The sequence below is a fragment of the Tiliqua scincoides genome, chromosome 1 (genome assembly GCF_035046505.1).
Source record: "Tiliqua scincoides isolate rTilSci1 chromosome 1, rTilSci1.hap2, whole genome shotgun sequence".
NCBI lineage: Eukaryota > Metazoa > Chordata > Lepidosauria > Squamata > Scincidae > Tiliqua > Tiliqua scincoides.
The window spans coordinates 245347448-245367331 of record NC_089821.1 but is presented as its reverse complement, the minus strand read 5'-3'; the positions used below and the strand labels follow the sequence as shown (position 1 = coordinate 245367331).

At 42.8% G+C, this 19884-nt stretch overlaps 1 protein-coding gene across 1 annotated transcript in view; it reads right to left on the bottom strand.

Moving 5' to 3' along the window:
* Positions 1-12232: 12232 nt before the first annotated feature.
* WDR43 (WD repeat domain 43) overlaps positions 12233-19884 on the bottom strand; it is a 35060-nt gene continuing 27408 nt past the window's right edge. Inside the window, exons 12-18 of the mRNA XM_066611641.1 lie at positions 19031-19117; positions 18092-18123; positions 17156-17219; positions 14536-14649; positions 13745-13814; positions 13511-13563; positions 12233-13409 (exon numbers count right to left, since the gene is read on the bottom strand). Of these exons, the coding sequence (XP_066467738.1) occupies positions 13266-13409; positions 13511-13563; positions 13745-13814; positions 14536-14649; positions 17156-17219; positions 18092-18123; positions 19031-19117 (564 nt within the window). The 3' untranslated portion in view covers positions 12233-13265. The remainder of the gene's footprint in view (positions 13410-13510; positions 13564-13744; positions 13815-14535; positions 14650-17155; positions 17220-18091; positions 18124-19030; positions 19118-19884) is intronic.

Below are 19884 nucleotides of genomic sequence, written 5' to 3'. Positions count from 1 at the left end.
ACCTCTTGTTCCCTGAAAGCCTCTGGCCAACTCAACTGAACATGACCAGAACTGTGCTCTGATTGTGTCTGGAGGGTGTTCTGAGGGCCAGAGAGGTTGAATGAATGAGCCTATTCATTCATTTATTCACTCATCTAAGTTCCATCACAATTTATTTAAATTTTATATTTAAAAAATTTTTCCCAGCCCTCCACACCACACCAGATATTTGATGCAGCCCTCTGGCCAAAAAGTAGGGAGTCCCCTGTTCTACATAATTGTTAAAGGTCCAGGACCCCTAAAGTAGAAAGGTTGACCACTACTGATCTAGCCCCCTTCTAAATCAAATATTCTAAAAATATTTGCAAAACAAAGACTGGTATGTTGGTGACAAACAAACTTCAATCAATAAGTGCTTTCCCCAGATTTTCGCCATGTCAGCTTGACTGTGCTGAACACTTGCCGAAAATGTTTTTCAGAACGTACCTTGGGAAAGAAAAAGCTGAACATTGTGGGGGCCTTTTCAAACAGATCCTGCTGCTTTAGAAATGTTAGATCTGCCTTTATCCTCCCAAAACAGACAGAGACAGACACACCATGCCACAAGAGGATTCCCAGAGGGAACGAGTTAATATATCCCAGTTCTTTACCAGTCTTCCTTTTGCCCAAAGTCTTGCTGAAAGTTCAGCTCTAGCATCTGTGTTCCCAGGCTGTCAATTTTGCTCCTAGTCTAGGCAAATCAAGAATCACAAGGCTAACAGAGGAAGGAAACTGAAGAGAAATCACAGTGGATATTCTTAAAAGACATTATCTTATTAATGGAGAGACAGATGACTGGGAAAGTTAATAGAAGGGAGATTTGTGCAGAAAGCTCTACTAATCTAAATCTATTAGTGGGCTAACGTGTGCCAAAGCACAGTCCCTGTTTCTGATACTCAAGGCCTCTCATTGGCTGTAATAGGGGCTCTAATCTTACACCCTGACTGAAAAGAAGCATAGCATCAAGGCTAAATGGGGCCATTGCGTCATTTCTCTTATCTCTTGAATATTTGGTATAGATTCCCTGGGCCCATTTTTGGATTTGGACTGTAACACACATTCAGATCTTTATTTACCAGGCTATTGCAAATTATGTTCCATGCAGGTGGCAAGAAAAGGCAAGGATAGATTGAATACAAGTCCAGAAATGGGTTATGTGAATGAGCAGTCACTTCATGCACAGTTTAGTTGGAGTCTAACAGCCCTGTCCTAAAAATGGCATAAGCTGAGGCAGGCCTCCTGCGCCAGCTCCTGAGTGTCACAAATGTGTCATCAAGCACATTTGCATCAACTCAGGATTCGGCTGGGCCAGCATGGAGGTCTGCCCCTGCTCCGCAGAATCACATCTAGATTCTGCACTGGCCAGAGACGGTGAGTTTGTTCTGGGTGGTGCAAGGGATGGGGGAAGGTGGTGGGAGAGCTTTTTGGGGTGGGGAGGGGGCACTTTGGGGTGGGGGAGTGTGGAATGGGAAGATCACCAGACCTGGGATGGAGGTGGAATCAGCAGCAGCACAGCATGTTGAATCCTAACCCCCACTCCCAAACCTGGCAACCTTACACAGGCTGCTCAGATTTGCGCCAGCTAAATAGCTGGTGCAGATCCAAGTAGCCCCAAGCGGTAGCCTGGCACTCGATACAGAATAAGGGCAAAAAATATCCCCTTACCTTGAGGTGACCTCCAGCAACCTCCCAACCTCCACTGGATACAGCACAGACCACTGCAGCCTAGTTGTATTGGTATAGGTTAGGGTTGCACCCTAAGTAAATATATTTACTTTCTTGCTTTCAATCTAATCCTTCACACAACATTTGAAAGGACAAATAACTATGATGCATGCTGGGATATAACACTAGGAAGATTCTACTGGAAGCCTTGTAATCTTTGCATGCAGACGTTTCCAGTTTTGATCCTTGGTATTTCCAGGGAAAGTTTGGGAAAGACCCTCATCTGAAACTCTATGCTATTGCCTGACTATGTTGACAGACCAACGGCCAAGTTTGTACCTTTATATGAGATACATTGGTCATGGATAGGCATCAACAGCAAAAGTTCTGAATTGTCAGACAAAAGTGAACTAGGTCACTATTGGGAAAGTAAGATCATAAAGCACACAAAAGAGACTGTATACCATTGTTCTTCCTGACCTCTCAATTCAGACAGTTTATATCTTGATTCTAAAATACGTGTACATATAAGTACCAATTTCAGTGGCACTTGTACAAGTACCGAGGACTGTCCTTAAATTAAAGGAGGTAGATTGTTCCTTTCTACTTTGTACAGCTTTGAGAAACAAGATAACTCTAGGCTCTTTTAATTCCCAGCCACAGCCCAATTATACCATTGAGAGTGTCTGTGTCCATGTTTCAAGGCTCAAAAGGTTCTCAGGAAGCGCTTGAAAATCTATGAACAATGGGTCTTGAAAGTGTGAAAATCAGATGAGGTTCACTTATCAGCAACCAAGTAATTCCTTGGCTTCATTCCAGATTACCATTCAAACCTTGCCAAAATAATTCAAGCTTTCAATCTATCTCAAATACAGCAGTAAGATTAACTCCTGAAGAAACTTAGCATTGTTTGCCCAGGATGACCCTAGGACAGATTAGACAGAAATCAATGGTAGGATTATGAACATGCCTAGTAGCCCTTGTAAGAGTAGCCCTGGAAAGTTTAAGCAGGAAGCCACTGCTTCTCACACATCGCAAACCTGATGACCAAATCAACAACAGGGCTCAAGGTGGGTATTCTTTGTGCAAGGAAAAGAGCAGCAGGTATTCCTGCCTCACCGACTTCCTAACGGCAAGAAACTGGCATGACAAGAAAAAAATGGGTGCATGTGCAGTACGACAGACAGAACCGGAGGATGGCATTAAATAGATGACTTGAAGCTAGTTTCTCTTTTTAAAAACATGTTAAGAGAAAAAAAAAACACATTTGCATAATTTATTCTGATCACATGGACTTGATTTTTGACTACGTAGTTTGGTTACTATCACCTGGCTGCTTCTCTAGGAAAGCTCCCTTAATAAACACTGCAAGAAGCTTGCCCCAAGCCATCCTCTGTAAGTGCTCACTCATGCATGGATGGAGTGCATTCATGGGAAGTCAGCTGATGGACTGGAAGCAGCCCCATTCCTTCATTTTTCCCCCCTTCACACTGAGTTACAGAACACCTTCTTTATCAACAAAAGTTGGCACAGCAGAAGGAGCAACTGTGCAAACAAGCTCCACCATTTCACTACAGCCAAGAGGTGAATATTTGCAGCGCTATAATTTTCTTTGCCTTATTCAGCCTTAATACTGTGTTTTGTTTTGTTTTCAATTCAAAAATTAGATGTTATAATCAGGAATAGTGGCTTTCTGCTCCAATAGGCTCTACTGAGTTGGTATAAGCAACTTACTGATCCACTTGATTAAATTACCACTTGTTGAATAATTTTAATAAATTAAGCCTAACTTAAAAGAATAATCGAATGTGAAATATTGATCATGCTAGTAGGCCAAAGGTACCTGCATAGTTATACAATCCATACCTCCAAACAGAAACCAAGCATTTTCTGTGGAGAATGGGGGAGAACGCGTGTCTGGATTTTTAAGGACAAACCTAGTCTGAGAAATGTTGGCACAATCTATTGCCAAATAAGAAATTTCTTCCTCACATTATCTTTGTAGCTACTTTTCACAAAGGACATAGAGAATGAGGGTTCAGTACTTCTGTGGTCCACTCAATCATAAAAATTCGCATGAAGGATGCTCACAGCAGAGAGCTACAAGACAACTTGTAAAGAAATCAAAGCTTCTTATTAAAGAAATCAAAAGCTTGTCTCATGCTTAGAGGTCACAGAGTGAAATGAAACGACTACTACTATTTAATACAAAGCAAGTGCAACTTAAAAGCAAGATTTCACTGAAGAGCATTCTGCATTATAGCTTGCTTGGAAGCCAAGAGCAGTTTTTCATCCGTTCTAGCTGCCCTACTTTAACAGACCCCATTTACTGGTGGTGTTGGCACAGGATAGAGAAAAGAGGATCTTAGGGAAAGAAAGTGGGTGAAACAGCCCCCCAAAAGTAAATTCAGAAAAGAGTTACAGGCATCAAGTTCCACCAAGCAAGATATTTGGGGTGGGTGTGATATTTCAATGGAACTTACCTCAATCAAAAAGTGGCACCAGTGACCTCCTCCAACTGGAAGTCAGAAGCTCTTCACCCCCAACTCATTGATGTGGGCATGAAAGAGATTCTTGTTGATCCCAGTTTCTCACAGCAACTGTTGCCATGGTTATAAATCATTTCTTATTGCCTCCAGTGGTCAGCGACAGAATATAAACGAAGGGTGGGTTTACTAGGCAAGAACAACTGTAACGTACACAGACCTGGCATCAGGCATTGATAGACTCTAGTTGGATTTATCACCCACACTTCAGAAAGCCAGTTAAAATCTCTGGATGATACCCAGTTAATAAAAGAGGGTTTCTAGAGCCACAAGCAGAGAGATGGCAAGCAAATCAATCTTTCAGTATTCACATACAAGTAAAGGACTGAGTCATGGGTGATCCATGAAATCATTTTAAAAAATTATGAATTGCCACAACGTGCAAGTTTATTTTGTCACCCGTCAATGTGGATGACTGGTATACATGCTGGCTGGCTGATCTACCCGTCGGTTTATGACTACATGAAACTGCCTCAGACTGATCAGTTGTCCATTTAGCTCAGGGCTGTGGACATTGACTGACAGCCGTCAGACAGGAAATTCTCTCAATCTTACCTGGAAACAATAGAGGTTGAGCGTAAGATTCTCTGCATACATAGCACGCGCTCCATCACTGAGCTCTGGCCCTTTCCCAGCAAAATACATTAACACTACACTTTCCTAGAGAGAAACAGTGTCACATTTGATACGAAAACAAAAACACTGTTCGGGAAAGGCTTAGAAAGCAAAGCTATTGAGGCTGCTCCAAAGATGAATTATTCATCCTTATCACCAGTCCCTGGCTCCATGCCCCAGCAGTTCAAACCTCCATACCAACCTTGCCCAGTTTGTTTCTGACAAAAATATCCATCCATTTTTCACTTTGCTCCTCAACAAAAGCCCAAACTTGCCAAGTACACAAGTCTCATATGTATAAATTGGTCTGATTTGCAGCGATGTATTTGGGCTGCTCTGAGTGCAGAATGCCAAGCCTCCAGCTTCTTCTGTAAAAAGCAATCCTAATGCTTCTGCCATTCCTAAGAACACTGGGATAGAAGAGACTGTTCAGGCTCCCTTGAACACCTCCGTGGGACAGGGAAAGTCAGGGTAGGAATATTTTTAGATCAATCAGTAAAATTAACTCTGGAAGTTTAATGGCAACCTCTGTTCATGAGATTAGGAGACACAGGGCAAGCATCCATATCTGACCAGAGCTTCCATTTAACTGCCGCCTCCCATGAGGTCCAGCTATGCACAGCCCCAGGAGTCTTGTTTACACTGCTGTAGAGAAGAACAGCTCTGGGAATTCTGAAGTTGCATGAGCTCCATGTCCACTCAGATGCAGGAGTCAGGGAGAAGGGGAAAGAAGCCAAAACTTGCTACCCAGGCTACTCTCCAAGTGCTTTTGTTAGCTTGCCTGTTTGATGACTTTGCTTGGACTGAGGTGGAAGAAACAAAAGTTTGGCTCCTGTAGAGTAGGTAAGAAAAAAGCTACTGACGGGGCAAAATAGCTGCTCACATACTGAGGAGGATTAGACTCTTGAAAGCAGCTGAGCTGCTAAAAGCTATCATGGCAGAAAATGAATATGAGGTTGCTCCAGAGTAAGGAGCCATCACCCCCCCCCCTACTCTTTTTGAAATCATTACTCACACCCTTGAAGCTTATTTTATATTCTGGCTATTGTGATAGTGTATATGGTGTTCTTTCCCACCTGCTCTAAAGCATTCCATGTACATTATCGGAGGAATCATTCCAACAAAGTAGTAAGGGCTACAATTATTATAGCCATAATTCCTGGAAGGATCTGGGCCCCACAACTGGATTAGAGACTGATTCAATGTGGGGCACACGTAGCACCATCACATATTATCATTAAAACAAAATAAGTGAGCCCCATAACAGCCTATGATGTAGTCCCAGGCTGATGCTAAGAGAATCAATCTGGTCAGGGCCTGGAAGGGTGACTGCCTATGAATCACGTGTGCACCTTCCTGAAATCCGTGAAGGGAAGAAGACTGGATTTTAATGGATTTAGGGCACAATCCTAACCAATTTTTAAAGCACCGAGGGAAGGGCAATACAACTTCAAGGTAAGGGAACAAACATTGCCTTACCTTGAGGAGGCCTCCATGACTGCCCCCCAACTGCAGGATGCAGCATATGCCCCACTGGCACAGCTATATCAGTACTGAAAAGTTGGTTAGGACTGCACCCTCAATGTCATTCAGCAAGCTCTTGCGCAAGCCTTCGCACAAGGCAAGCCCCACAGTGTACAAGGAGTTCATAACATTAGGAGAAATGTAATAAGGAAGAGTGGGTGATAAACAGATCTTGAAGAGAGCATGTGCAGACCAACAACTCCCTTTGGGTTTGGGGATTATGTTACTCATGGAATATTCTTCCATGAAGTTAGAAACCAACCTTCCATAAGCAGAAAAGGCTGCCTGCTAACAGAGAGGACTTCTGGATCCAACATACTTGCCTCTGAAGGCCTATCTAAATATCAACACTAGTCTTAGCACCTAATTACACTCACTCTCTCCCTCTCTCTCACGCACAGCATATAGTAGCCATTAGAACAGTGATTTCCAACCTTTCTTATCTCACAGCATACTGATAAGGCACTCTGTCAGTTTTTTGACAATTGACAAGGCACACCACATGGCTATTGGTAGGCGTACATCCCTCAGTGGCCCTACTAATAAATGACACTGCCCCCCCCCCAAAAAAAAACCCTGCAGCACACCAGCTAGAGCACAAACTTGTTAATTGGTGGGTGCAAGATTTCTCCATAGCTACCACCCTCCAAAGTGATTAGGTGACTGGGCAGAACAGTATCCATGAAGTTGTTCTTTGTGGACAGGAGGAGACATCCATGCAGAAGATAGCACAATTCATCAACTGGGTGGAAGGAGCATGAACAATATTAACAACTGGGGAGATCAATGCTGCCCATCGAGCAGAATAGCCCCCTGACAGAGCTAGGCCAGAGCTGTGTGAGGCTGTCCCCTAAGGAACTGGGTGCATTTTCCAGCTCAGATCCTTTGAGATTTGTAGCAAGTGCCGGGGGTCTGGGCTAGAGAAGTTGGACCCCAAAGCACAGTCAGCAGAAGGTACAGTTCTGCTCTGTTGACCGAGCAAGAGTGTGAATAGCAAGCTGCTCACATTTAGGCCAATCCAATGCTGCACACTGCTATTCACTTCTGCACTTGAAGAGGGTTCTGTCATTGATAGAAGTTCACTGGCAAAGTCCCAGCCTCAGACTATGAGGTTTCTGGATCAAGCACCACAGTCCCAGGCACTTCCTAGGCTCCTGATGTTCCCCAATTGTGCAACACCTTGACAGAGAGAACTCAAGTCCCAAGGAAAAAATCCTGAAACTGATGGAACTTCCTTCACACCAGCTAAGCTCTGTGCATTGCAACTGCCACTGCTGCCAAGTAAGAATGCATTTGCACAAGATACTAGAGAAGGAAAACATGAAATTTTAGAATTCCAGGGGAAATGGAAACTGGATTCCTTGGTCAAGTACTTTTACTAGGCCATAGTAAGGGATGGAAGGACATAAGACATACTTCACTGCCCAATTACTCCAAATGACATGGGGAGAAAGGAGCTACGCTGCTTAACCCTCCCAGGTTAAGGTTTCCCTGCATATGGTTTTAGGTGGGTGTCAGATGCTCTTCCTCTTCTAGTGCCACTATTACACCAGGACATCAATCCACACATCCTTGCATTCATCATATCTTACCACACACAGAGGCTGGAAGTTTTTAGTTTTGAAATTCAAAGAACTTTGTCTTACTCTGTTTTTATACATTCGAGTTAAAAACCATCAAGACCCAGGCTGAGCCTTTGAGAACTATAAATACACAAACTTCTGTTCCAAAGTTGTACAGGCAAATCTGCTGTCACAGCCTGCTCTGCCCCCCGCCCCCCATCTTATGCATTAGAACAGGATGCCTGCAATTTTGACATCCACTACGGCACTAATTATAGCACTTACACCAAATAACTTATCACCATTCTGTGGCACAAATCTGACACCTGCTGGCCACCTTTGGTGTGGATTTCTTACACAATAGAACCAGAGACACACAGGAAGCAGTCTTGTAACTAGTTGGCCCGTCTAGTTCCAGACTGTCAACAGACTAGCTGTGACTCTCCCACATTTCAGTCAAAAGTCTTGGCAGCCCTATCTAGAGAGATGCCAGGGGCTTGTTGCATGCCAAGTACGTGCTCAGCTATGACTCTTCCTACTGAATGATTTATACAAGAGGGCGTCTCAGAAAGTCCCTAGAAGATGCAGAAACTTCAGTAATGAAAAAATTATGTTGTCAGCAAATGGCATCGCACCGGGTGACACACTTAAGGCTGTGTGTGACACCACTACTGCCAAAACTGTGATGATCTTGGTATATACAATCATGTTATGTATCATTCAATGCGTAATTTCATCCCAAATGCAATGAATCACACCACATTAAAATATCAGTATTCTATCAAAAGTTACAGCATGTTTGTGGGCCCTAGCATCAGTGCTTTGCCAGTGCTAGCCCAGCACTGGACTAGCACCAGATGAACACTGGAGCTCTGCCCATGGCTCGGCAGTTGCATGGACCAAAAAGCAGTGGAGAAGTAGGTGGAGGCGTGGGGGGAGGCAGGGAGAAGGCGGAGGAAGGGTAGGGAGGGAGTGTTCCGGGGGAGGGAGCAGGGCAGGAGGGAGGCGGAACCAGTGGAATTTTGCTCCACTGGAACCAGAGCCTCCGTGTCAGGCTCACCTTTAGGTTGCTGTAGAATCGAGTAGCCCCATTGTGGGGCTACTCACTTTACCCAGGGGAAGGGGATGAAAGTCCCCTTCTCCCAAGGAGCTGGCGGCGGCTGCCTGGAGCGTGCAGGATGCAGTGGCAGCCATTTTTGGCACTGCTGCAGCCCTTGCACTGGGCAGTTCAGAATTGGGCTGCCCATCATCCCTTTGGTGGCCTTTATCACCTCCAACTACATTTGCTGCAGCCAAATACCAACATCTCCATCCCATCTGGAAGGCACAACTGGACCTTGTTTCAAGCTACTGTGCCACATTATCCCTTTCACACTGGTTCGAAGGATGAAGGAACAGGACTGGAGGAAATGGCTTAAAACAACTGAACAGGAGTGGAGCTAGGAACTTCAGCAGCTTCTTATATTAAATACTCTATTAATTAACCAGTAACACATTTTGACAAACATTCATACAGTCCTCACAGTCCTTTTAAATCATACAGAAGACCTGAACTAGCTTCCACACTATGCCTGACATACATGGAAGGCCATTCCCTTAACCATCCTGAAATAGGAAGCAACTTCATTCAATTCGTATGCCAACTGGTTATATAAAATGGCTGTTTGTTCATACTAACACTTATACTTGGACAAACACTATACAACACTCTGACCCTGCCAGTATATTACCTGATTTGCAGAACTTTCTGAACAGCAATCTTGACACAAAAAAGCTCAGTGTAAAAGGGTTGCAAACCTAAACATCACTGCAGGAATGTTTTGCAAGACATGCCTCAAGTCAAATTTAAAATATCTTTTAATTGGTCACATTTTATCTGAGTTTTTATACTCACAGAGACTGATACAAATAAGCAGTTGAGAGTATATATGGAAACTCCCAACCACAGCTTCTACTTGGGGTCAGATTAGGTCACACCATGTGCAGTAATCATATCTAAACTTCTTGAGGAAACCATCTTCATAGCCCTCTTCTAGACAACAGATGAGATCATGCACTTGATTGAGCTTCATACTGCTATTATGTAGAAGAAAGCTAACCAATGTCTCAAATGGTGGGCAGGAGCATGCCCTCCCCAGGCAACCTGGAAGAAGAGTGGGACGTAACACTATATTCCACAAAAGTGTAAATGCCTGAGTAGCTTGGACTTGCTTTGGTGGCCCTTCTATGGGTATTCCTCTCACCATAAATTAGAATGGTGGCAACTGAGAAGAGAATCTTTTCAAATTGTGGTGTCTCATTTATAGCATAGTCTCCAGACAGGTCAGTCCTTTATAGACACAAGCACTCTTCATAAGTGTCCTTTAGGAATCAGACTAAGATCTTTTTATTTTCCAAGACTTTTAACTGGGAAATTTTACTGCCTTAATTGTTTCAATCAGTCTAATATTTTCTCATTTTAATTCAGTACTTTGTTTAAGCCTTCTAAAAATTTTTTTTAAACAAGCAATAATGTATCGTTCTGAATACTGGGAATTCTGGATGTTCTGCATGTTTGTAGTCTGGCAAGGCATACATTTGTATCTTACCCTGCAATCCTATGCTCCCTTTCCTGGGAGTAAGTCTCAATGAACACAATATAACTTACTTCCAAGTAAATTTTCATAGGTCTGCGCTGTTAATTATCTTGATTTACAGAAGATTCTACTGACCATCACCAGAAATGTACCTTTAGAAAGCACAGGGACTCGAATTCCTAAAAGCTCAGGAAGAATTTATACCAGGCTGATTTCCAATAGGTCTGGGCAGCAGCAATAAATCCAGACTATTGAAACAGCCAGGTAACTCAGTTGGCACATGAGATCACAAAACACTGCCAGCCGCACTACCGCAACAGCATGGAGCTGTGCCATAATAAAGCAGGTGGGGACAGATGAAAAGGCTTCACATCTATTGCTTTAGAATACCATATTTTGTGTGCATTATACACAAACTACACATAACCAGCCCCAAGTATCTTTCCAAATAAATGCTTGGCTTTAAATAGAACTTTGCATCCATAAATACATTTGATAGTATAACACAGATGCTAGAGGTGTTTGAAAATGGAGTTATTTTACTCAGAAGTAAGCCCACTGTGTTCAGTAAGACTTAAGAGCCCAATCCTGTGGTCTGTGCCGTGCCTCTGTGGTGCAGACCACAGTCGCAAATGTGCCATAAGGCACATTTGTGGGGCTTACCACCTGGCTCCTGCCGGAGTTGGCTCAGCACCAGCTGGTGCTGAGCCACCACCTGGCGGGCACCTGCGTTCTGTAACTCAGCGATGCCTGCGACCGCTGGGGTGCGGCGTGGGGAATGGGGGCATTCCTGGGGGTGGGGGAGAGGCGTTCTGGGGAGGGGGAGGCGTGGTTGAGTGTTCCTGGGGGCGGGGAGAGGTGGGTCCGTGGAGCTGAGCTCCACAGGATCCAGGGAGCTCGGGTAGGGCTACTCGCCCTACACGAGTGCCTTCACTTTAGCGGCAACCAAACAGTCGCCGCTAAAGTGAGTAGTCCCATTGCTGGACTGCTTCCCTTACTCAGGGGAAGGGGACAAATGTCCCCTTCTCCCGAGGAGCCTCCCGTGGTAGCGCGGGAAGCTCTGGATCCAGCGGGAGCCCTTTGTGGAGCCACCAGGTCCTGCAGCTCTGGGCAGCTCAGGATTGGGCTGCCCAACTGTAATCCTTCCTATCTTACTCACTAGAAACAAACACCTCTATATATTACATTGCAATGTTTTAACTAAGCAAGTTAATGACAACTCTTGATGCGATGAAAATAAAATTTTCATTAAAATAGCCTAGCATTGCAGTTTTTCTGCAGTTATGGCCTCTTAAGGTTGTTCCAGGATTTCTGTACTGACAATCTTCCTGTGACTCTTCATGTACTATGAACTTGTACTCACACAACATATTTTGACAGATATCAGTAATTTTCATTTCATTCAAGTTCCAGAAGGATTCAGCTGTGTTGTTTTACAGACCTTTAGCCCTACAGCACACATTCACTAAAATTGCAACCTGCTCAAGGACAAAGAGAAGACCTTCCAACTTGCATTCAGTCAGATCAACACAGATAATGGAATGAATGCAGGTTGCAAAAAAATTGAACAAAAAGCTGATGATTGTAACAAGGCAGCTCTAAAGACCTGGCATCTCTCTCTCTCTCTCAAGCCTGTATCTATTCAGTTTCCTAGTTAAAAGAAAAAAACCGAATAAAACAAATTCCACCCATAAGCACTCAATCTATCCACACAGGACAAAACTAATACATGATAAAGGCAATGTATATTTATTCACTTTACAAAGAGGGCAGTATCTGGTTGCAACAGTTTCAGTTATAGACAAATAGAACTGTACATCATACTGGTGAATGGCTCAATACCCCATCATGTTCTTAAATCTGTGCATACCACTTCAGTTTAACTGAGCTAAGAGCAACCCCACTTCTGCCCCTAAGATTAAAAACTCATAATAAATGTATACGCTTTTGTGTTATATATTCACAAGCACTTGTCCTCCCTTTCATTTTTTTCAAATCCTTACCCTACCAAAGATGAATTCTCTCTGGGCCAGCATTAAACTTATGCACAAAAGCTTGATTAAAACAAAAAAGTCAGGAAACACCAATTTGCATTTTTTTTTAAGTACAAGAAAATCGACTGATTTACACATACATATAAAAAGTCAGTTTGGTTGTAAGAAGAAAATGTTTTCAACCTGGTTGGCATTGTATCATTGCCAAGGCATGAATAATTCTGTTATGGGGGAATGGCCGTACAGGGAAAGAAGGAGAACTATCAGGAAATTGTGTGGTGAATTTCAGTCTTACAAAAATATTTATCCTCTTCAAAAAAAAAAAAAAAAAAACTGTAGCAAGATGCAAACTGGAAAGTACTTAACTAAAGGAGATTAAGAAGATACAGAGTGGTCGTCAATCCATCAGAATCTGAAACTGATAAAATAACGCTGCAACAAGTTTATCACCGAAGGGGTCTTGGTAAACTACTATTTGAGATGCCCCCCCAAAAAGAGTGTCCAAGTAATGGGGATAATTTGCCTACTCTGCAGAAGAGTTTGTTATCCCAGGAAGCAAGGGCAGAGGAATAAGAAGGCTGGCAAGGTTACACATTCTGGGTTGGAAATACAGCGTCCCAATATGCTGTCACACACGTTGACCATGTGTGGAGTCTGCACTTCCTTGTGTGATGCAAGCGGCTTTCAGCATGACGATCCGGAACTCAAAAGTTTTGGTAGCCAGCTCTTTTGAATAGGATTTTTTTTCCTCTCTGAAAGAATATGCTATTCTTCTTCACTTTCATTTTCTGGATCCAAATCTGAGTCTCCATTTATTTCTTTTTCTACAGCCATCGCTTGCTCATTATCGGAGATGTCCTCCCTCTCATCATTCTCCTCTTCCTCATCATCATCTTCCTCCCAGTTCTCCTACAAGAAAAGATGGCAAGACATATGACTGCTGCAATCACCATTAACCATTAATCACCATTAAGACCTCTAAGCACAGGAAGGGGCGTGATTTTACTTACATCTGAATCTTTTTCTACAGCCATTTCATCATCTGAACCTTCCTCCGATGATTCTGCAAGCAGAGAATACAATTGCTTGACACAGACCTTGATTCAAATAGGTGCCAAGACCACGTAATACTAGCTTCCAAAGGGTCATACTAGCCACAATTTAACAGACTACTTGGGGAATGGGTGTTCATTAAAGTCAGTTTTCCTGACTGCTCCCAAGGCTACTGGAGTTACTTTGCTTACCTTCTTCATACACCAACTTTGCCGTCTGCTTAACATCAGTTCCATCTTGAGCCTGCTCTAATGCAGCAACCTGAAAAGGAATTTGACATGTCAATAGAAGCAGTAGTAGCATTTGCTGCTAATCAGGTCTTTCTGCATGTGTGTAGGACACACTACTTCGCAGGAAAGTGGATGAATTTGGTGTGCAATGTCTGGTACTGTACACATTACTTCATTCCAAAGCTACATGTGAAATGCCAAGCCAGAAAGAAGTGCTATTCAGAAGTGCCTCTCAAATTGCAATTTAGTAATTTATCAGGAGTAAAGGTTGTAAATAATAAAAATAAAAGCAGAATGAGTATCTTTACATGGTTAATTAAATATAAGGTTTGCATCTGTCCATTTTTTAAAGAATTGTTTTGATGCACAGGGACCACTCATGCAAAGGCTCCTTCCTCCAGCAGAAGTATCCTTTGGGCAAGCAGAACCCTTCTATTACAGTCTGAAAATTTGTTTTATGAATTGGAGGCTATGATTTGGTGGCACGCTTCAAAAATTGAAGTTGGAATCATTATGGTGGTCTGCGCCATAAGCTCCTGCACTTGAAAAGCTTCAAAAACAACTTTTACTTTTTCAGGAAATTAATTTCACAGAAACAGTTTGTAACTGTATCACTCTCATGAATTTCAATGCATTGGGAAAACTACTTGAACTTCCCACAACTTTGATAGTGGACCTCTTCGCAACATGTAACAAGAATATCCAATACGTTTGCACCTTTCCTGTGCCTTATACTACCAGCTTCAACACACCTGCGTGATAAGAAGATACAGTTTTCCATTTAAGCGAGAGAGCTTCTGCAAAGTCTTCACCCTGCTCTCCATTAACTGATATAACATTCCAAGCTGTGGGACCAGATCTGGTAACTAGGTGGAAAAAGAGAAAGGAATAGGAAAAAATGTTTATGTCATTTGCTTTGGTTCTTAGCAAGACAAACACTGATACAGTTTTCATAGTTCATCACAAGCAATCTGCCATACTAAAATGTACACAAGTAGTCCTGCTGTAATGAAACCTCAGGTTTCATGGCACAAGGACTTCCATTAATCCTTAATACCAGCCCCATTTGCCCATCACAATTTGAGTAAGAATGCTTCATGAAATTCTTAACCTCTGAGAAGATCTGAAAACCTTCAGGCAAAACTTAAGGCAAAAATTCAAGCAACGCTTACATGAACTCCAGAACAACACTTCTCAGTTTTGTAGTTAACTGGGTGCCACATATATTAGCACCCTGGTGACAATAAGGTACTGATATGTTGGAAGTCACCTTGGTTACAAGGGGAAAGGCAGGGTATTAGACTTTAAATCAGGAAAGGCCAACTCACAGCTCACCATGTGCCACTTCAGAGAATCTTGAACATGCCACACCACCATAATTACTTTTAGCAATTACCCAAAATAGCTAAATAGAGCCTCTGATTTCATGGGCTGTATAGCTCCACTTGCCAGAAGGTACAGAGCAAGAAACATGGGGGTGCTGTTGCCTATCTGGGGCTTTCCAAAGACACCTGGCTGACTGCTGATGAAGCCAGAAAGATGCCCTACATGGACCTTTAGTCAAGCCCAGCAGGACTTGGAACAAGTCAATATAATGCGCATTCACTGCCCTTCTGTGCAGCTCAACCCCCTTCTGCCTGCCCATCTTCTTGTCTTCAAAGATGACCTAAGTCAGGATATCTTTGTGGATGATTTTCCTGAAGATGATATCTCCACCTCACTAGGGCAACTGGGCTTTGCTGATCTCATTGGCTATCACTGTGCTATCCCACTTGGCCCCTGCCACCTTCTACAGCCTGCCCCTTGCCTCTTCAGCACTCCACCAATACTGGCCTTCTCAGGTAAGTGAGTGACGACCCCCCTCAGTTAGTGGAATGCAGCTCACTAGCATCCACCCTATTGGTTTCTCTCCTGTCCATCATTCTTTTCCCACCATTCTCCCCATTTTCTAACCAGAATAAATCAAGCAGAGTAGCCATGGTCACCCTGATTGTACCTAATACATCATTAAGAGCCCCACTGGATAGGCCATAGGCCCATCTAGTTCAGCTTCCTGTGTCTCACAGTGGCCCACCAAATGTCTCAGAGCCCAATCCTGTGCTCGGTGGCCAAGCACTGTCACCAATGTGCCATAAGGCACGTTTGCGAGTCTCACCACTGGGCTCCCACCCATGCTAGCCCAGTGTCAGCCAGTGCTGGGCTAGCATGGGGCAGTCGCCCAACCTCCGCGGCTTGGCGGTCTCATGGACCGCCGAGCCGCGGTACAGTAAGTGGGGGCGAGGAGGAGGTGTTCCAGTGAGGGGGGAGGCTGGTGGGGGGTGGAGAGAGGGCGGGGAGAGGCGTGCTGGGGAGAGGGAGGGAGGTGGGTCCGTGGAGCTCCACTCCGCAGGATCCAAGGCACTTGTGGAGAGCTCCGTGCCCTACATGAGCACCTTTACTTTACCGCCTACCCCTCCTGAGGCGCCTCCTGTGGTAGCCCGGGAGGTGCAGGATCCAGCGGCAGCCCTTCTCAGTGCCACCGAGCCTGGGCGCCCTGGGCAGCTCAGGATTGGGCTGCCCGGGAGCACAACAGACAACAAGAGACCTGCATCCTGGTGCCCTCCTTTGCATCTGGCATTCTGAGGTGGCTCACTTCTAATCATTACAAACTTGTAGGTGTGCCATGTAAGGAGTAGCAATCAAGCAAACTGTAAACTGCTGTGGTGCTTTGTTATTATTTAAATATTTTTTCAAAAATATATATGGCAACTTTGTGTGTGCCACTTAGAAAGTGTCCACATGCCAGTAGTTATACACGTGCTGCAGGTTGACCATCCTTGCTTTAAATAAATAGAACAGGGTACTAAGGTTTTGTTCCACTTCTGCAAAATAAAGTCTACATCTTGCTTATCACCTACTCCATCTTATGATTAGAGGTTTTCAATCATCTTATGATTGAAAATGGTGTTTTTAAATTTTACTCAGAAGTAAGCCCATTGAGTTCAGTAGGGCTATAATCCTATCTTACCAGAAACATACACCTCTACTTATGATGCAAGGATTTAGTAGTGAACGTGCAAGGCACATGAGACACCACACCCACTCAAATTGGCCTATACTGCATAAAACTTATCTTTGTCCCCTAGCATGCAGTGGGATGGCCATAACAGAAATCAATGTAGACCTGTAGTTAGAATATCAATTTCCATCATTTTTTTTTCAACTTTATAGGCAAAAGTGGCATACCATTTATGACTTGAAAAAGGAACTGAAGTACCTACTTTGCCAAAGACTTAAAAACATGGATTATAGAAGCACAAATTCAGGTTAGAGGAGAAAATCAAAAAACAAAAAATTTAAACAGCTCTGGTAATCAATAACCAATGTACTTACTGTTGCAAGGTAGGATGCATGTATAATTAAAACAAACTTCAGCCATCGAACCATTTGTGCGGCACTGGAAAAGAATAAAGCGCTCTGTGTTTATTGATGAGGGTCTTAAAGAATTACTGGGAAAGTATTTTACATCCCAGGATGATAAACCTAGACTATACAAAAATATACACATGAAAAGGCTACTATAAATCAATGACATTCACTACACCAACAATGAACTACAATTCTAGCACTGGTATTCACAACAGCCATTAGGGCAATTTTGACAAGCACTTTCCAAGAACTGAGCAACATAAGTATATGGAAGCGTCCATTGTCTCCTCTTGCTGACCTTGATTCTCTAAGGTTTCAGGTGGATACCAATCACAGTGACTCTACATTATGGTAGAGTTCATCAATCTGCACTTTAATTTGGAGGAACTTACATTACAGATAATTACTGGTCTGCCCCAGCAATAGAACTGAATCATTCTGTTGCTAAAGCTTGTTTTATTTTAAGCATGACTAGAGCTGGATTTATTGCAAATCACTATGCAACAACAACATATTGCATCTTTGGCACAATCCTCTAAATCCCATACCTTCCAGAAACAATGGTTAAGTACATGTAACTGCAGTAATTGCATAGTCTTCTCTTGTTTATGCTGCCTCCTTTTGTGGTCTCCAGTGCATTGTTTTCTAGATTGTAAGCCTCATGAGACAGGATTCTTTGTAAAGTATCAAGTACACAAATGGCACTACTATTATTATAAACAGAGGTGTGATTTCAGTAATAACGAAACAAAAACATATAACACCATTTTCTGTACTCATTTTTGTCAAAAAATAAAATGAGTGAAAAACGCACCTTTATAAATAATAAAAATATCAAACTACAAGAAAAATTTTTTCGTTTAAAGTTGATAATTTCTGTTTCAGATCCCCTTTGCTTACCTGTAAGGATGACCTTGCAGCCTTTTGGTGAGCTAAAGGGCCAGGGGGTAGAGAAAAAGAGAAAAGGACACTGAGATGACCAGTTTTCTTGAACCAAACCCATGCATAAATCCTCAGGTATTCAAAACTTTGTAAAGATATGTGCTTTATAAAGCATTTCTTTTTTCTAAACTAAGGCTTCCACTGGATATTCTGCTACTAACTGCATAATAATGATTTCATAGCAGAGTATCTACCGAACTGCCAAAACCAAGAATACAAAATACCACATGGCAAACCAAATCTTTTTGTCTGAAAGATCTTACCCATATCAACTTCAACTGATAAAAGTTCAGCGAAATCAGCAGCTTTAATGCTTATACTTGGCTAAAAAGCCTTTAGTTTAACTTCTGGACCATTCAGCATACAAGCTGTAATTTTATTTATTATGCAATAACTCAGCTGAAAGACTTAAAGCTTGATCCCCATGCCTATTTACAAGAGGAAGAAGAAAATGCAATACACAATGTGATAGCTCTTAGACACAAGCGTTTATTCCAACATCTGCATCTATGTCCAGGACAGCACGCTGAGGTTCATAGTCAAATGCAGTTTGGGTTCCACAGCCATTTCCAGGAGAACCAGCAGCGAGCTGTTCCGTCCTAGATGGAACAATATTTTAAAAGACCAATCTAATCCAAACGCATTCTGGGGTGAACCTGGGATGAGCAAGGAACCTTTGTGAGTCCTGGAAGTGGGTCTTTCAGTACTAAAAATCACTCTAGAAGCTGGGAAAAGGGACGATCTGAAACTTGATTTTGACCCCATTTTCAATCCTATCCGATATCATGTAAACTGATTCACAGACAAATCATTCCTGTATATTCATTTGAATACCTTGAAGGAAAAATCTCAGTAAAAAGCCGATGTTCTAGTAACCAGTAAGAGAAGATTCCTTACCTCATGCAGCAGTGGCATGACAGCATGAACAGGCATTCTAGCTACTGTCTTCTTTACTTCTGCATCCTTCCTTATTTGAAGAATTTTCTTTTAAAAAGGAAGAAGGGGGAAGGATCAGTGAATGAAATACAGAAAAGAAGGGCACCAAGAATAATGGTTTCAATGGTGGCATAATGAAAACAGTACTTGAATTCAAGTGGGAAGCCAAGAGCTCCAAAGTGTACTCAGTCACAAAGTTATTCTCTCTTCCTCATCTACCAGTGCAGGAAAACAATGCAAAAATATTTCACCGCTAGTTATCTGCAAGTTGCACAAATGTTGTTTCGCAACCAGCTCATTGACAACAGAACCATATTGTCCTTTGTGCTCTCTATATTTGGTTTTTGACAAGTTCACACTTTACCCTTCTGTTAAGAATCTCAAGTGTACAGTTCTCAAATTGCATATGGATCAGCTCTCAAGTGGACTGGTTTTCTACTGCAAGCACGTACGGCTCTATAGTTCCAAGGTTATCAAACCTTGTCAAACTTCATGCACTTCTGAACCAGAGTGCATACTAACTGGATGCTAACACAATAATTCTTTGCAACTAAATAAAACTTTGATACTACCAGGGGATATCCAAATTCTGTGGTCATGCAACCCACATGCCTTTTGCACTATAAAATAGTGGGGGGGGGGGAGCAACAAAAATTGTGAAATTAAACCAGTTCCTGTTTGGCTCTGGGTTTACATGCAAGACCAATCACCTGAAGACACAAGTCACAATCCAGGTCATAACTAGGATTCTAGGTCAAGTGCCTAGCACTTCCCAGAAGCAAAGTTGCAATTACTTGACAAAACAGCGCTTCTCC